This window comes from Scylla paramamosain, chromosome 47 (genome assembly GCF_035594125.1).
Source record: "Scylla paramamosain isolate STU-SP2022 chromosome 47, ASM3559412v1, whole genome shotgun sequence".
Classification (NCBI taxonomy): domain Eukaryota; kingdom Metazoa; phylum Arthropoda; class Malacostraca; order Decapoda; family Portunidae; genus Scylla; species Scylla paramamosain.
This window is the reverse complement of record NC_087197.1, coordinates 3595001-3612500: the sequence shown is the minus strand read 5'-3', so window position 1 is coordinate 3612500 and position 17500 is coordinate 3595001. Positions and strand designations below refer to the sequence as shown.

At 41.5% G+C, this 17500-nt stretch overlaps 3 protein-coding genes across 3 annotated transcripts in view; 1 reads left to right on the top strand and 2 right to left on the bottom strand.

Moving 5' to 3' along the window:
* The window catches only part of LOC135095060 (hemocyte protein-glutamine gamma-glutamyltransferase-like), an 11134-nt gene extending 3913 nt beyond the window's left edge, over positions 1-7221 (bottom strand). Inside the window, exons 1-11 of the mRNA XM_063995717.1 lie at positions 7014-7221; positions 4738-4935; positions 4390-4520; positions 3928-4072; positions 3660-3724; positions 2908-3066; positions 2508-2685; positions 2021-2135; positions 1415-1569; positions 777-945; positions 1-88 (exon numbers count right to left, since the gene is read on the bottom strand). The exon at positions 1-88 is cut by the window's left edge and continues 59 nt beyond it. Coding sequence (XP_063851787.1) covers positions 1-88; positions 777-945; positions 1415-1569; positions 2021-2135; positions 2508-2685; positions 2908-3066; positions 3660-3724; positions 3928-4072; positions 4390-4520; positions 4738-4935; positions 7014-7206 — 1596 coding nt within the window. The 5' untranslated portion in view covers positions 7207-7221. The remainder of the gene's footprint in view (positions 89-776; positions 946-1414; positions 1570-2020; positions 2136-2507; positions 2686-2907; positions 3067-3659; positions 3725-3927; positions 4073-4389; positions 4521-4737; positions 4936-7013) is intronic.
* The window catches only part of LOC135095058 (trichohyalin-like), a 55010-nt gene that overhangs the window by 1070 nt on the left and 36440 nt on the right, over positions 1-17500 (top strand). The window contains exon 2 of the mRNA XM_063995705.1: positions 13310-13442. The gene's annotated coding sequence lies outside the window, so the exon portion shown is untranslated. The remainder of the gene's footprint in view (positions 1-13309; positions 13443-17500) is intronic.
* Positions 9314-13383, bottom strand: LOC135095061 (zinc finger protein ZIC 2-like). Its single transcript, XM_063995718.1, has 4 exons — positions 13280-13383; positions 12819-12915; positions 11158-11503; positions 9314-9901 (listed from the first exon to the last, which is right to left on the bottom strand). Exons 2-4 carry the CDS (start codon positions 12912-12914, stop codon positions 9867-9869), a joined length of 477 nt encoding a protein of 158 aa, XP_063851788.1. The 5' UTR covers position 12915; positions 13280-13383; the 3' UTR covers positions 9314-9866.

The following is a 17500-nucleotide window of genomic DNA, read 5'->3' as shown; positions in this document are numbered from 1 at the left end:
CAGATCGGTGCAGTCCTCCTTATCGTCGTCTGCGTAGTTTCCGCTTTCCATTGTACCGACTTTCTTCGTGAGCAGCTGGCGACCCACGCTGGAAGGCAAGAAATTTAAAGTTTATCTACAGTGTATTATTATTATTATTATTATTATTATTATTATTATTATTATTATTATTATTGATGTAAGAACAGCTGGAAGGCAAGAATTTTTAAGTTTATTTCCAGTGTTTTGTTATTATTATTATTATTATTATTATTATTATTATTGAATAGTTTATATCTACTTTAGTTTCCGGTTCTAAAGATGTTAAGTCTCCGTTTTCTTTGGTTCGCAGGTTCAGAAATTTGGGATTTGTTTTAGTTACGGGGTGTATTTTTTCCCGTTTTCTATGGAGAGATTGGGTTTTGGTTCTCTGTGGGTTTGTTGGGGTTACTTCTCTGGTTAGGTCAGGTCAGGTTAGGTCAGGTTTACTTCGGTTCATTTACTCCATACTAACATCACCCCCCATCACTAACCCTCACCCCCTCACCAACCACCCCTTACCCACACCTTATCTCACCCCCCATCACCTCACACCCCAATATATCCCTCCAGTTCTCTTCTTTAACACCCCACACTGCACCTCACCCCCCCTTACACCCCCTCACCGTCCCACGATTCTCCCATCCAACACACAGCACCACCCCACTTCACACCTTCACCACCCACATACCCCGACCTCCTCACCCCATCCCTCCCCTCCCCACCCCATTCCACCCCACCTCCACCTGTTCACGTACTGGTTCTTGTTGGAGAAGAGCTTCCTGAACCCGTCCTGCGCTGTTTCGTCCTCCTGCCAGTGCACCACGTCAGCATTCACCTCCGCCAGCACAAAGGGCACGTCATATTTGAGTTCCATCTGGCCCCTGCGCACCGCCTCGTGACTCGCCGGCCCGCACTGGAACATGCCTGCCGGGGGTCGAACCAAGGGACAAAGGGATAGGGATGTTAGGTTAGGAGTTTGCCGTAGAGCCATTTGCCATTCTCTCTCTCTCTCTCTCTCTCTCTCTCTCTCTCTCTCTCTCTCTCTCTCTCTCTCTCTCTCTCTCTCTCTCTCTCTCTCTCTCTCTCTCTCTCTCTCTCTCTCTCTCAAGGTTAGGTTACGTTACGTTACGTTAGATTAAAGATGAAGTAAGGTTAGGTTCTGCTTGGTTAGGTTAGGTTAGATTAAGTTTGGTTAGGTAAATCAAATAAGGTTAAGTTAGGTGATGGTAGGTTAAATCAGGTTAAAGTTTGGTTAGTTAAGGTTATGTTTAATTAGGTTAAGTAAGGTATGTTTAACTTAAGTAAGTTTAAGTTTGGTTAGGTTAGGCTAAGTCAAGCAAAGTTAGGTCAGGTCAGGTCTGGCCAGTTGGGGCCATGGCAGGTCGGCACGCACCGTCGCTGGTCTCCTGCGGCGTGGCGTCGATGGCCTGCCAGCCCCCGTAGCCAGGCGGCAGGTCGGGGCGGTCCATCCACACGTCATTCCACACGTGGAAGTTCCAAATGGAGTCGCCGAGCCCCATGGGGTCAGCACCCGAGCGGCGCCGCGTGCTGAGGGGAGGCGGGGGTTAGCCAGGCTGGGGGACACATGGACTGAGAACACAACAACACGTGGCAGGCTGCAAGAGGCCACCAGACACACGTGTTTCAAGGGTGTTCTGTGTATCATGGAACACTTCCGCGCCACACCTCCACGACCTCCCAAAGGCTCTGTATGGCTGAAGCGCCGGGCACGGGTTTTCAACGGTGCTTTTACGCTTCTAGTGACAGATTAACAACATTTCTACATTACCAAAGAGAGAAACACTCTTGAGAACCTGGCTAATCATCTCTGTGGCCTTGGAAAACAGTAAAACAGTCTTGCTGAGAGAGTAAGGGAGAAAGAGCAAAGGGTTTCTGTATACGGGCCAGCAAAGACAACACCCCGACCTCACGACCTCCCGAACTGAAGGAGGGAGTCTGAAGGAGGACGCGGACAGGACCAGGACAAGACGCTACTCACGTGATCTTCTCTCCCTTTTTGTCCACGTACTCGTCGATGGTGAGGGACACGTCTGTATCGTGGGCAGAGTTGAGGTTGGTCACTGGCCGACACGGGAGGCCCAGGGCGCGACACACTGCGGCAGGAATACAAAGGAATATAAAGGAAGTCCAAACAACAGTATACCCCGGGGTTGAGACCAGCAGAAGGAGGAGGGAGAGGAAGAGGAGGAACGAAATTGAGAGAAAAGAGGTGATAGGCGTGTGAAGAGAGGAAGTAAACATAGGATAAAATAAAGGAAAAACAGAAGGAGGAGGATGAAAAAGAAAAAGGAGGAGGATGAATGAAATGGAGAGAGAAAAGAGGTGGTAAAGAAAGAAAAATAGAAGGAGGAGGAAGAGGAAGAATGAGATTAAACTACAGCAATCACTTCAGTTCTCCTCCTCCTCCTCCTCCTCCTCCTCCTCCTCCTCCTCCTCCTCCTCCTCCTCCTCCTCCTCCCGCTCACCTGTAGTAGTAACCCCAGCGAACACCCAGCACTGGCCATACTTCACGGGTCGTCCTCGCCTCACATATTCCTCCATGATTTTAATTGACCCTGCCCACTGACTCGGGGAGGTGCCGTCAGAATAGTCCCCGCTCCAGCTCCCAATCAGCACCCCGTTGTCCCCGTCGTTACTGTTGACCTGAAGGAGAAGGGGGAGGAGGAGGAGGAGGAGGAGGAGGTCAGGTTGGGTCTTCTGGGTTTGTTTTGTTGTTTTGTGGTTTTGTAAAGAAATGTTGAAATAGATGATTCAGATTGCTTATCCTCACTTGCTCTTGATCTTTAGTCTCACTTTTACCCTCTCACTCACTCACTCACTCACTCACTCACTCACTCGCTCACCCTCCCCTTCCCCCCATCTCACCATCTTGGATATGGCGCGCGACACAAAGATGGGGTCCCCTCGCGCCTCGTGTCTCAGGCCAGAGCGCTCCAGCAGCAGCACACAGCCCGGCAGCACCACATCATCGAACTGACCGAAGGACCAGTGCCTCCCACGCGCCGGGTAGGCCCCCTGCCAGATCTGTGTGGGGGAGGCAAGAGGGGGGTAGGGGATTAAAGGGGGACGTTTGAAGATGTGGAGGGATCTAACCTGACCTGATCTTGTTTAATGGCGTAATTTTAACCTAAGTTGACCTAATCTTCTTAAGAATTACTTGTCTTAATCTAACTTGACCTAATTCAACGTAATCTTCCTTAAATCTAATCTAACCTTACTTGACCTGACCTAATCTTCTTAAGAATTACTTGTCTTAATCTAACTTGACCTAATTCAATGTAATCTTCCTTAAATCTAATCTAACCTTACTTGACCTCACCTAATCTAACCTTGCTCAACTTTACGTAACCTAACCTAATGCAAAGTAATACAACAGACCAACCTAATGTAACCTTACCTTATCTGACCTGACCTGACCTGACCTGACTTAACTTAGTCTTATTTAACCAAACCAAACCTAACTTCACTAACTTAATTTTGACTGCAATAAAGTAATTTCTCTCTCTCTCTCTCTCTCTCTCTCTCTCTCTCTCTCTCTCTCTCTCTCTCTCTCTCTCTCTCTCTCTCTCTCTCTCTCTCTCTCTCTCTCTCTCTCTCTCTCTCTCTCTCTCTCTCACCTTGCCCACTGGATTCAGCACGTACTCGTTCCTGCCGTTCTCGTCCGGCATGTACGTACCGTCATCTGTCAACACGTACACACACACATTACGTACACAACTCACGTACATGGAACTAAAGACGTACATAATTTGTTAAGATAGACGAAAAAAAAAAAAAAAAAAAGTAAGTAAATGGATGAATAGATAAAAAAAATAGTTATGTTTCAGTTATATATGTGTTATGACCATTTGTTCCTCACACACACACACACACACACTCACTCACGTTTATTCCAAGGGTTGAACAGAATATAGATAGTCGTGTCCTGCCTCATTAATTGTCTTGCCGATCTGTCCGCAGCGGGGTCTCTCGGCTTGAGCTCCGTGGCCATGTTCCAGGAGCCCACCGGAGCAATGCTGGGGATCTGCACCTGTAGGGGGAGCGTGGGAGCGTCAGGGGGGTGGCTAGGAGGGAGAGGGAGGGGAGGAGGGAGTGTGAGGGGAAGGGAAGAAAATGGGGTTTTTTGAGGTGTTTGTGGGGGGTTGAGAAGAGAGAGAGAGAGAGAGAGAGAGAGAGAGAGAGAGAGAGAGAGAGAGAGAGAGAGAGAGAGAGAGAGAAGGAAGCGAAAGAAAAGAAGACTTAGGAAAGGAAGCGAAAGATTAGAGGAATGGAAGCTACACACACACACACACACACACACACACACACACACACACACACACACACACACACACACACACACCATACCTCCAAAGTCAATATTCTTCCTTTATTTTCAACCATTCTGGCGTCCCATTCTTCGTGGCTCTTGTCAAACATTGTCTTCCCCATCATGGTGACCACGCCCTGGGTCCCCTTGTGCACGCTGGGGGTGTTACCTGCCCGGGGTTTGCTAATTAGTCACCTGTCACACACCTGTCTTACCTTCGTGTGGGTTAGGTTAGGTTTGTTTTGGTTAGGTTGGGTTTGAGTTGAGTTAGGATATGGCTAGTCTCTCTCTCTCTCTCTCTCCCCCTACGCTACCCTCCCCTCCCTCTCACCCTTCCCTCCCTCCCCACTCCGTCCCTCTCTTCCTCCCCCCTCTGTCACACGTACCGAAGTTGAAGTACAGTTTCAGCTCATATTCCTTCTTCACGTCAGTCACCTTGTTCAGCTTGATGTCAATGGTGAAGTTCCCGCCCCTGCGCAGCACCACCGTGGGCTTCCTCTGGTGCACCACCTCATACTTGTCACATTTGTGGTCCACCGCGTTCTGTTTGGCTTTGAAGTCCACCTCCAATACCTTAGCGGGGCCTGCGGTGTGGGTGTGTGGAGTAAGTTTAAGCACCTCCACTATCTTCAAAAGCCTCTAGTTGAAGTTACGAGGGTTTTTAAGGGTGTTTTTAAGGTCCTTGTGGGAGATTAATAATGTTTCCTTGTTGACAGCTGCAGAAATACTATTGACAGTACGGCTCGTCGTCTCTGTGACCTTGGAAAACAGTCGTGGTGAAAGAGCAAAGCATTTCAGGATACTGGCGGTAGTAGTAGTAGTAGTAGTAGTAGTAGTAGTAGTAGTAGTAGTAGTGTGGATGTTCTCATTAATCTTTTGTTGATTAAGAAAGCTGAACAGGAAACAACAGGTGACAGGTGTTTGTATGTGTGCGTGTGTGCGTGTGTGTGTGTGCGCGCGTGCGAGTGTGTGTGTGTGTGTGTGTGTGTGTGTGTGTGTGTGTGTGTGTGTGTGTGTGTGTGTGTGTGTGTGTCACCGGATGAGACCCAAAGATAACTTGGAGAGAGAGAGAGAGAGAGAGAGAGAGAGAGAGAGAGAGCGATAATTATATTCAGGTCTATAACCTTACTACTACTACTACTACTACTACTACTACTACTACTACTACTACTACTAATAATAATAATAATAATAATAATAATAATAATAATAATAATACATTAGCGTTCTTAAAAAAAAAATCTCTTTATTGGAAATTTATTTAGTGTTCTCTTCAACATAAGAAAATAAGACAGGATAAGCTCACATATACGTAAAGAAAAGTCCAGGTATTTGAAAGGTAGGGAGGAACCTCATTGTGAAGGGGCAGGGGTGAACCAGTGTGTGCTGCGGGGCCTTGCTGTGGGTGTGCGTGGGCAGCTGTGGTGTGCCTAAGCCTGGGATGTACCACAGTGGTCCATGAGAGTGTCCCTGACCACTGGGGACCAACGGGGCTAAGAGTGTGAATGTGTGTGTGTGTGTGTGTGTGTGTGTGTGTGTGTGTGTGTGTGTGTGTGTGTGTGTGTGTGTGTGTGTGTGTGTGTGTGTGTGTGTGTGGTCTCGCCTACTCCATATGGGGTGAGACTTTCAAAATAGAGCAGTCCCCCTTTTAATTTATTTCTACTTATCAGCAAAGAAAACGGAAACTTAGAGGTAAACTAAACCAAGGGCAAAATATCAGTAGAATGAATGTGCCACTGTTTTGAAATGCTTTATTCTCACATCAAGAGTGTTTTTAAATGCCAAAGATGTTATTACTCGGGATCTTGTGGAAGTTTTGTACTAGTGACGTAGAATTCCTGTCAAACTACCACAAGAATTATAAAATCTTTGAAAAACTCTGATGACTACCACTAGAACCTCTTACACACTAGACTCAGGAACACACCGATTTTTTTTTTATTTATCACCTTCATTTACAAATAGCAACGTGTTCTGCCCACAATCTTTAATCTACTACTTTCCTTCAATTTCCTTTCTTTTACTTCTGTCCAAACTCTTGAATATTCTCAATCTTTCTACAAGCAAAGAAGGAAAAAGGAACACGTCCTTGAAAACCCGAACAGCTTCCTCGAGAAACTGCTTAACTACCTCAGAAATTACAAAAACACCCTTGAAAACCCATAGAAATTACAAAAACACCCTTGAAAACCCATAGAAATTACAAAAACACCCTTGAAAACCCATAGAAATTACAAAAACACCCTTGAAAACCATTAGAAATTACAAAAACACCCTTGAAAACCATTAGAAATTACAAAAACACCCTTGAAAACCCATAGAAATTACAAAAACACCCTTGAAAACCCATAGAAATTACAAAAACACCCTTGAAAACCCATAGAAATTACAAAAACACCCTTGAAAACCCATAGAAATTACAAAAACACCCTTGAAAACCCATAGAAATTACAAAAACACCCTTGAACACCCCAAACATATATGAAAACACCCTTGAGAACCCCAAGAACACCCACTAGACCCCAATAAACCACTACTTGAACCACGAAAACGTCTTGAAAACCCCAATAACACCCATTTAACCTAAGACAACACGAGTAGACCCAGTAAAAATTTAAACCCCAATAAACTTTCCCTCTCTCCCTCTCCCTCTCTCTCTTACCTGCGACAGCATTAGCTTCGTGAAACTCGTCTATCACCCTTGCATCCTCCCTCTCCCTCTCTCTCTCCGCCGCTGTGCTGACGCCGAGATCAGCCCGAATGTTATCAATTAGACTGTTAAGGTAGTTATCAGCCCTGTCGAAAAACGTCATCTTGGTGAACCTGTCAGCTGGGGGAGAGAAAAGTGCCAGCATTAGGGAGAGTGGGGAGAATAAACACGTCATCCATGGGGAGTGGGGAGAGTAAACACATCTTGGTGAATCTCAGTTTGGGGAGAAAAGTAAAAGGGAGAGGTACAGATAGGAAGTATTAAAATAGTTCTCGTATCTGATAACTTGGGGAGATTAATTGGGAGTGTCAGAAGGGATGTGTGTTGGGGAGAACTGGTGGGAGTGTTGAGTGAGAGTCTGGGGGCTGAGAGTGTTAGGGAGTGGGGAGGGCGTTGAGAAAGGAGCTGGGGAGTAACAGAGGGGGAAGTGGTGGGAGAGGATAGGTGAGAGAGTTGGGAGATGACGGTGACGAAAAATGAGTGAAGGAAAAGGAAAAAAAGGACAAAACATTCTCTCTCTCTCTCTCTCTCTCTCTCTCTCTCTCTCTCTCTCTCTCTCTCTCTCTCTCTCTCTCTCTCTCTCTCTCTCTCTCTCTCTCTCTCTCTCTCTCTCTCAACTTTCTTTTTCTTCAAGTGTGAATCCCGCTAGAATTCCTCCTCCTCCTCCTCCTCCTCCTCCTCCTCCTCCTCCTCCTCCTCCTCCTCCGCCTTCTCTTTCTCCTCTTCCACTCACCACAACGACACGAACTCAACTGAGAATCAAAATACCTGCTCTTCCACACATCACTTCCTCTCTCTCTCTCTCTCTCTCTCTCTCTCTCTCTCTCTCTCTCTCTCTCTCTCTCTCTCTCTCTCTCTCTCTCTCTCTCTCTCTCTCTCTCTCTCTCTCTCTCACGCATATCCATATTTGGGCACATCATAGGGAGAGTGAAGGAGAGAGGGAGTGTTTAATTGGTTACATCACTCTCTCTCTCTCTCTCTCTCTCTCTCTCTCTCTCTCTCTCTCTCTCTCTCTCTCTCTCTCTCTCTCTCTCTCTCTCTCTCTCTCTCTCTCTCTCTCTCTCTCTCTTCATCGGCAATAAAAGAAGAAGATAAAGAAGAAGAAGAAGAAGAGGATGATGATGAATAAATCTTGAATAACCTAACAATTTTACACAAGTGAAGTTAAAAATAAAGAAATAGATAATGAATAAATAGACAAATAAATAAATAATGAGATGAAGATTTAATTAAACATAGATTGTAAAACTTCTTATAATTTATTTTCTTCTTTTTCTTCCTCCTCCTCCTCCTCCTCCTCCTCCTCCTCCTCCTCCTCCTCCTCCTTTAATTGGTCCCTCAGTCTTTGCTCACATTTAAATGAGAGAGAGAGAGAGAGAGAGAGAGAGAGAGAGAGAGAGAGAGAGAGAGAGAGAGAGAGAGAGAGAGAGAGAGAGAGAGAGAGAGAGAGAGAGACGCCTGTTCATCATCACACCTTTAATTAAATCCTTCCTTTTTTTTTTACCTTGTTATTTTCTTTTTTTTTCGTTTTCTTCCTCTTCCTTTTTTTATTTATTCGTTTATTTATTTTATTTCCCCTTATTGTTTCTGTGTTTGTCTCTTGTTTTGCTTATCTTTCTTTTCCTTCCTTCCTTCCTTCCTTCTTTCTTTTCCTCTTTCTTTCTTTATTTATTTATTCATTCATTTATTTATCTCTTCTCTTTCATTTATCTTTATCATTTTCTTTCTTTCCACATTTCTTTTTTTTTTTTTTGTTTCTTTTTTCCAATTATTTACTATATTTATGTATGTTTCTAATATTCGTCTATGTCCATTTCAGAGAGAGAGAGAGAGAGAGAGAGAGAGAGAGAGAGAGAGAGAGAGAGAGAGAGACGAAAACATTGGCTGGATTAAATTTTATCAATCCCTCGCAGGTGTGTGTGTGTGTGTGTGTGTGTGTGTGTGTGTGTGTGTGTGTGTGTGTGTGTGTGTGTGCTTACGTGTTTAAATGTTTTATCTCTGCTTAAAAACAACTTTAAACACACCACACACACACACACACACACACACACACACACACACACACACACACACACACACACACACACACACTAGATTTAAACAAACAACGATAAATTTAGTTACTTTATTTAAATTTGTTTATTATTATTATTATTATTATTATTATTATTATTATTATTATTATTATTATTATTATTATGATGATGATGATGATGGAAGCCAATTTAAGATTCCGAAATGAAAGTAAAAAATATTAATTAATTTTTTTACTTATCAGTATTTTCCATTCATTTTCTCTCTATATTTTTTTTTGTCTAATTCTACCTTTTTTTTTTTTTTTTTTTTTTTACAATGTCTTTCAAAATTTCCAATCATTATTATTTTTCTTATATCAATTAATTTTCTAGATATTTTTATTTCCTCCTTTTTATTCCTAAACAATGGCTCAAAAAATTTCAAAACATCATTATTTTATCTTTTCTTATTTATAGATTTGCTTTAGTCCTTCCTAACCTTTCCTTTTAAGTGATATTTGAATTTCGTTAAATAAATCAATTATACTTTTTTAATCATCAGAAATCACCGTAAGTTTCCATATCATTTCCTTTCCTCCTCCGAAGTAGTAGTAGTAGTAGTAGTAGTAGTAGTAGTAGTAGTAGTAGTAGTAGTAGTAGTAGTAGTAGTAGTGTTATCGCGGCTTGTAGCGTGGTAGTGGTTGCGGTGGTGGTGTGCGTGGAGGGACGTGTAATGGAAGACTCAAGAAGGAGCGGGAGGAGGTGGAGGAGCCGTGGTCATCTTCCTTGTTTATTTCTTGCCGTATTTGTAGTAAGTGATGGCGCCTGGAACGAGATTAGCATTATTAATAGTAGCTGTAGTAGTAGTAGTAGTAGTAGTAGTAGTAGTAGTAGTAGTGGTAATAGCTGTCCCCCTCACTAGTGCAAGAGTTAACCAGCATCTTCACTCCTTCACCACTCATCTGTCCCTCTCACTAGTGCAAGAGTTAACCAGCATCTTCACTCCTTCACCACTCATCTGTCCCTCTCACTAGTGCAAGAGTTAACCAGCATCTTCACTCCTTCACCACTCATCTGTCCCTCTCACTAGTGCAAGAGTTAACCAGCATCTTCACTCCTTCACCACTCATCTGTCCCCCTCACTAGTGCAAGAGTTAACCAGCATCTTCACTCCTTCACCACTAATCTGTCCCCCTCACTAGTGCAAGAGTTAACCAGCATCTTCACTTCTTCACCACTAATCTGTCCTTCTCACTAATCTGTCCCTCTCTAGTTCAAAAGTTAACCAGTACCTTCACTTTCCCATCCTTATCTACTTATCTGGCATTCCCTGTCTTTCTCTGTCTTTCCTGCTTCCTATGACCTCAGCTGATTCGGGAGAGAGGGAGAGGGATATCTGAGTGAGACTAAATTACTCGTTTCTCTCTCTCTCTCTCTCTCTCTCTCTCTCTCTCTCTCTCTCTCTCTCTCTCTCTCTCTCTCTCTCTCTCTCTCTCTGCTTCTTCTTTGGTTAACTTTTGTCATTTATTCAGATTGACTAAACTTTTCTTTTCATATCCTCGTCTCTCTCTCTCTCTCTCTCTCTCTCTCTCTCTCTCTCTCTCTCTCTCTCTCTCTCTCTCTCTCTCTCTCTCTCTCTCTCTCTCTCTCTCTCTCTCTCTCGTGTTGTTTGTCTTCTTGACGGACTCAAAAAAAAAAAATCTAGGTTGTGGTCTTATTTGTTTCCCTGGCAGCCTTGGCTCACCTGCGGCTAATCATCTCACCTGTCGCACCTCTTTCTCTCCCTCTCACCTGTGAACACCTGTGCCTGATTGGGCCGCGTCAAGAAACATAACACAGGAAACTTAAGTAACCTACACCTGGCCTTGTGATAAGTGGGTATCTGCTACTGCTGCTGCTACTCTTACTACTACTACTACTACTACTACTACTACTACTACTACTACTGGTATAGCAATATTTTCCAGTACAATAGTTAGAAATATAGACTCTTGATAGTAATAGTTGTAGTAGTAGAAAGAAAAAATCGTAGTGCATTATCACAAATATTAACAACAACAACAACAACAACAACAACTTACTGCCACTACCGTATCCACCAGCACCACCACCACCGCCACCAGCATTACCGTTACCACCACCGTTACCACCGCCAGCATTACCGCCGCCACCGCCACCACCACCACCACCACCAGCGCCGCAGTTCTTGGTCGCAGTCACCGTCTGTGTTGCTGTCGCCGTTGCTGTCGCCGTCACCGTCGCCGTCGCCGTCGCCGTCGCCGTCGCCGTCGCTGTCGCCGTCACCGTCGCCGTCGCCGTCGCTGTCTGCGTCACCTTCTCCGTTTTGACCACTGTTTCTGTTGCCGTTTTAGTTTCCGTTGCCGTCTCCTTCACTGTTTCGCTCACGGTCTTCACTACAGTCTGAACCTTTGGGGAGGAAAACGGGAGGTGGAGAGAAAACGGGAAGGTGAGAGAAAACGGGGTGATGAAAACGGGAAGATGAGAAAACGGGAAGGTGAGGAAAACGGGAAGGTGAGAGGAAACGGGAAGGTGAGAGAAAACGGGGTGATGAAAACGGGAAGGTGAGGAAAACGGGAAGGTGAGAGAAAACGGGGTGATGAAAACGGGAAGGTGAGAGAAAACGGGAAGGTGAGAAATACGGAAAGGTGGAGAGAAAACGGGAGTGGGGTGAGAAAACATGAAAGGGAAGTGAAAATGGGATGGGGGTTAGAGAAAACGGGAGATGGTGAGAGAACGGGAGGTGGAGGGAAAATGGAATGAGGGTGAGAGAAAACAGGTAAGGTGAGAGAAAACGGGAAGGTGAGAGAAAACGGGAAGGTGAGAGAAAACGGAATGAGGGAAAGAGGAAACAAAAAAAAATTTAGAGAAAACAGGAAGATTATAGAAAACGAAATGGGGAGAGAAAACGGAATGGAGGTTAGAGAAAACGGGAGAGGAGAAAGAGAAAAACAGGAAGGGGGAGAGAGAGAGAGCAGGAAGAGGGAGAGAGAAAACGGGGATGGAAGGAAGAGAAGAAGGGGAAAATGAGAGAGAGAGAGAGAGAGAGAGAGAGAGAGAGAGAGAGAGAGAGAGAGAGAGAGAGAGAGAGAGAGAGGATAACACCTTTTTTAACTAGCTAAAATTTACCTAGTTTTCTAATCGTTCCCTAATTCTCATCTGGTTTTCTAATTAGCGTTACCTGCGGTTTTAAATAAAATTTCACCTACTCCTTTAATTAACTTTTTTTTTTCTCCAGTTAGCTTAAAATATACCTGGTTTTCTGATTGTTCTTTAATGGTCACCTCGTTCTTTAATTAACACTTACCTGGTTTTCTAATTGATATTCACCTGGATTTTAAGTACCTGGTTCTCTAATTAGCAAGTTTTTTTTTTTTTTTTTTTTTTTTTTTTTTTTTTTTTTTTTTTTTTTTTTTAGGCTAAAATTTACCCTCATTCTAGTTTCTTAATTGTTTTTCTAATGTTCACCTGGTTTCTCTGATCAGCACTTACCTGGGATTCTAATTAACTGATTCCCTTCTTAACAACTACCTTTTATTCCAGTTTACCTAAAATCTACCTGTTTTGTTATTGTCCTCTAATTAATCTCTAATTAAGGCTCACCTGATTACCTAATTATCGTTATCTTGGTTTTTATTACCTGTTTCCCTTTTCTTTTCCAATTTCAACACTTCCATCGCTAATTGTTCTCTAATAATCACATGGTTCTCCAATTATGACTCACCGGGGTGCCTACTCCGTGGTACACGTAGCGGCCTGGCCCATACGTAGCCTCCGCCAGCGCCACCAGCACCACCGCCCACGCCGCCCACGCCCTCATGCTGGGGGGGAGGGAAAGGGTTGTTGTTGTACTGGGTGCATTGGTAGAACAGGTGTGGTAGTAGTAGTAGTTGTAGTAGTAGTAGTAGTAGTTGTGGTGGTGGTGATATGGGTAGTGGTAGTGGTTGTGGTAATAGTAGTAGCAATAGTAGTAGTAGTTAATCAGTATTGATCCCACTACTACTACTACTACTACTACCACTACCAGTATTACTACTACTACATACGTACAAGTAACACTAAACTAACATTTTTTTTTAAATCACTAAGAAAGCAAAACAATCCAATTACAAAGAAGAAAAAAATAAAAAGAAAACAACATAACTAGCTATTACTACATTATTACTACAACATTTTTTCCCCCACCTTCTTATCTCGTCTTGTTTTCCCCGGCAGTTGAAGCAGAAGTGAGGAAGTGCAGGAAGGGAAGGAGGGAGCCGTCACACCTCTTGAGGAAGTGTGAGGCTGCAACGTCCTGAGGCTTCCTTATATACCCACCCAACCCGCCAACCGCTCATCGTTCCTTTAGGTATTTCTGTTTTTGAATTTTTTTTTTCGTTTTTTTTTTCTGTAGTCTCTTAGTGGCCATTATTTCCAGGCGGTTTGTTGTCACAGTGGTAAAAAAAGAAGAGAAAAAATTCTTTCTCTTTTTTCTTCCTTTCCGTTTCTTTTTTTTCTTCTTTCTCGTTTTGCTTGCTTGCTTTTCTGTATTTTGTGTGTTATTGATATTCTTGTTTTTTTTTCCGTTCTTGTTTTCGTTTCTTACTATTTTGTTCGTTTGTTGGTATGTAGGAATCATTATTTTTTTTATCTTTATCATGTTTCGTCTTCTTTTTTCTTTTTTTTTTCGTTTTGCTTGATTGCTCTTGTGTTTTGTGTGTTACTGATAGTTTTTTGTTTGTTTCTGTTCCTCTTTTCGCTCCTCACTTTTTTTTTTTTTTTATTCTTATGTAGAAAGCAGTTATTATTATTTTCATCTTTATGTTTCTGTATTTTATTTATTTATTTTTATTATTCTTTTCTTTTTTTTTGCATTTTATATATTATTGATTTCTTTTTTATTCTATTTTTTCATTCCTTACTTTTTTTTTTCCTATTTGGAAATCACACCTATTACTTTTTTTTTTTTATGATCATCTTCCCACTTTTTAACACAATTTTCACGTCATCCTCAATTTTACACATAATAACATAAGAAAAAATAGGGGAAGCTGCAAGAAGCCATCAGGCCTACACGTTGCAGTCCGTTTACGAAAAGTGCCTACCTTTTTCTACTTATCACCCTTATGCATATTTTTTTTCTAATCTCACATACATACATACATACATACATACATACATTCATACATATATACATACTTCATCCATTGTATTCAGTGGGATCGTGCGCTGTTGGGGGGGGGGGGAGAGGGACTAGACGGTTGAGTCCTGGCCACTGTCCGAGGTTAGGAAGGGCATCCACTCGGGGTAATGGATCCCAAATGCCGAACACAAGGTCACTCGTTAAGAGGCACCGTTTTGGCCCTGATAGACTTGGAAAACTGGGCGTAAAACCGGAAAAATGTTATGTTTTCATCCTCTCATGCTCAATACTCGTAAAAAAAAATGTAGTATATTTGTAAAGGAATGCACAGTATTCACCATTTGCTTAATACTCGTAAAAATGTATTGTGCTCGTAAAAAATGCAAATTACTCAAAATATTCACAGCTTCATGCTTAATACTCATAAAAAATGCAAAATACTCATCCCTTCATGCTTAATACTTAAAAAAAATGCAATATATTCGTAAAAAAAATGCAAAATATTCACCGTTCGATGCTTAATACTCGTAAAAATTAAATATACTCGTAAAAAATGCAAATTATTCACCATTTCATGCTTAATACTTGTAAAAAAAATGCTTAAAACTCGTAAAAAATGTTTCATATTCATCCCTTCATACTTAACACTTATAAAAAACTGCAATATATTCATAAAAAAAATAAAACGCAAAATATTCACCGTTTCATGATTAATACTCGTAAAAAGTAACAATGATGAGATAAAATTGCATGATGACTGAACTCGTGGTGGCTTTGTTGCGTTCATGTGTGTGTGTGTGTGTGTGTGTGTGTGTGTGTGTGTGTGTGTGTGTGTGTGTGTGTGTGTGTGATCAATAAAAGAAGCAAAAATTATATGTGGTGAATATGGACTAGCAATAAATGAATAGATGAAATTATGTATGTCCTAAAATGCATATATGAAATAATAAGCAATGATTCAAAACAAAAGAAAACGTGATGCTGTGTTGTGTTAGTTCTTAAGTTAGTGGTATTCGTGTGTGTGTGTGTGTGTGTGTGTGTGTGTGTGTGTGCTGTGGTCAATAAACTATCTATTTATCTATGTATATGTGTGTTTTCTTCCTCTTTTCCTTCCTTTTTTTTTCTTTTCCTTGTGTGTGTAAGAAGAGATAAAGCTAAGGACAGCGGAAACTCGTGAGAAAATTAGAAAGAATAGAAAAGAAAACATTAAAAAAAGTTCCAAACCACTAACGAGACAATGAAATCAACTCAAAATTACCTGAAGAAGTGTCGTGTGTGTGTGTGTGTGTGTGTGTGTGTGTGTGTGTGTGTGTGTGTGATGATAATGAAAGCCAGTCTTCCCTCACTTCAAATTGTAAGGGAAAGAACATAAAACATAAGGAGAACATAAGAACACAAGGGAAACAGCAGGAAACCATCAAGTCAGCACGTAGCAGATTGCAACTAGGCGAGGGAAACATGAACGTGTGGACACAAACCTGGTACCATTCTTTTTTTTTCCCTGTTGATGATGCAGAATGCTTGTTTAACCCTTTTTAGCCAAGTATTTTTCAGTTTCCACCTACGTTTTTCTAGATATTCATTACTGCGCTACACTCAATGATTAGAACATAAGAACGTATGAAATAAGGGAAGCCGCAAGAAGCCACCAGGCCTACACGTGGCAGTCCCTCCATGAAATATACCTACCTATTTCCACCTATCATCCTCATCCATAAATCTGTGTAATCTTCTCTTTGACCCTTTCATAGCGATAGGAGACAATGAACAACACAAAATTAATGCATGAAATCTTTATAAGCATCTACAAGAAAGAATTGGCGTCTAAAAAGAATGGATTTTGCGATTTCTACGCAGCTTAAAGATGAGAGGTGGCTGTAGAACAATTAAAGATGTCTGAGTGTGATTAGTAATTAAGGAAAGATGTAGTAATATCAAAGGGTTAAAGTTCCTTAATGATTCAGCACTAACAACTTGATTACTGAGTCCGTTCCGTTCATCTGCCACTCTGTTTTGGGAACTAAATCCTTCCTATCTCTTTTTTTAAACCTAAATTATTCTGTAGCCTTGGAAAATTTTGAATTAACTTCCAACTCTTTTTTTTTTTCTTCCTGTGTCGTGTAAACAGTTTCTACAGATAGCATTGCAGTGAAGGATTGAATTAACAGTAACCTTTCATGACATACCAAAAAAAAAAAAAAAAAGAAAAGAAAGAAAGAAAAAAACATGAATAAAATAAAATAAATAAATAAATAAATAATAGTAATAAAGTCCTCCCCAAAAATACTAATAATGGTAAAAAGAAAGCCACATTGATCAAAAACTTACTAACTTGTCACAGAAGTTGATTGAAAGTTGATTGATTGAAAACTGACTGGCTTGTCGCAGAAATATTACCTTCAATAAAACTATCACTATTTTAAAAGACCAAAGTTATAAGTGTTTGGGTTTCCATGTGTGTTTTTCCCTATAGGCAGTGTAGAACGCTTGCTAAACTACCACTACAATTTGAACGACTTAACAACACCAGTACTGTGATTCATAAACGTATTTTTTTTATTTATTTATTTTTTTATCATCATTATTATTTTAAAAGCTACACATTTTATAATTAGGTTTCCATGTGTTTTTTCCCCTACTAATGGTGTAGATTGCTTGTTAAACTGTCACATTAAATAGAAAGACTTAACAACACCTGCACTGTAATTCACAAACACTTTCTTGTCTGATAATATATTTTTAAAAAGCCACACATGCTGGATTTGGGTTTCCATGTGTTTCTCCTTACTGGTAGTGTAGATTGCTTGTTGAACTGTCACTATAATTAAAAAAAAACTGAACACCTGTACCGTAATGAACACCTGCACCGTAATGAACACCTGCACCGTAATGAACACCTGCACCGTAACTCTTAAGTCTCCCTTTTGTGACGAGAAGTGTTTTTCAAGGCCACTGAGACTGTTCTTTGGTTCTCCGGGGTTTGCTCCGTTTTCTGTTGACGTTATGTGAAGTTTGTTGGTCTATCGCCAGAATCGTGAGAACTTCCTCGAAAACACTAGTAACTTCCACACGAGAGAGAGAGAGAGAGAGAGAGAGAGAGAGAGAGAGAGAGAGAGAGAGAGAGAGAGAGAGAGAGAGAGAGAGAGACGGTTTCAAGTTTGGTTCAGTTAAATAAAGAAAAGAAAATGGAAATAAGAAAGTTAATTTATCCCATCATAGGTTAGGTTAGATTTCATTAGCATTTATTATTATTATTATTATTATTATTATTATTATTATTATTA

Bases quoted from the DNA above. Each gene is read 5' to 3' on its own strand.
- LOC135095061 (XM_063995718.1), bottom strand. From the start codon at position 12,914: ATGAGGGCGTGGGCGGCGTGGGCGGTGGTGCTGGTGGCGCTGGCGGAG. The intron at 11,504-12,818 runs GTGAGTCATAAT...TCCTCCCCAAAG, and splicing joins ACCACGGAGTAGGCACCCCG to GTTCAGACTGTAGTGAAGAC. The intron at 9,902-11,157 runs GTAAGTTGTTGT...ATCTCGTTCCAG, and splicing joins TGGTGGATACGGTAGTGGCA to GCGCCATCACTTACTACAAA.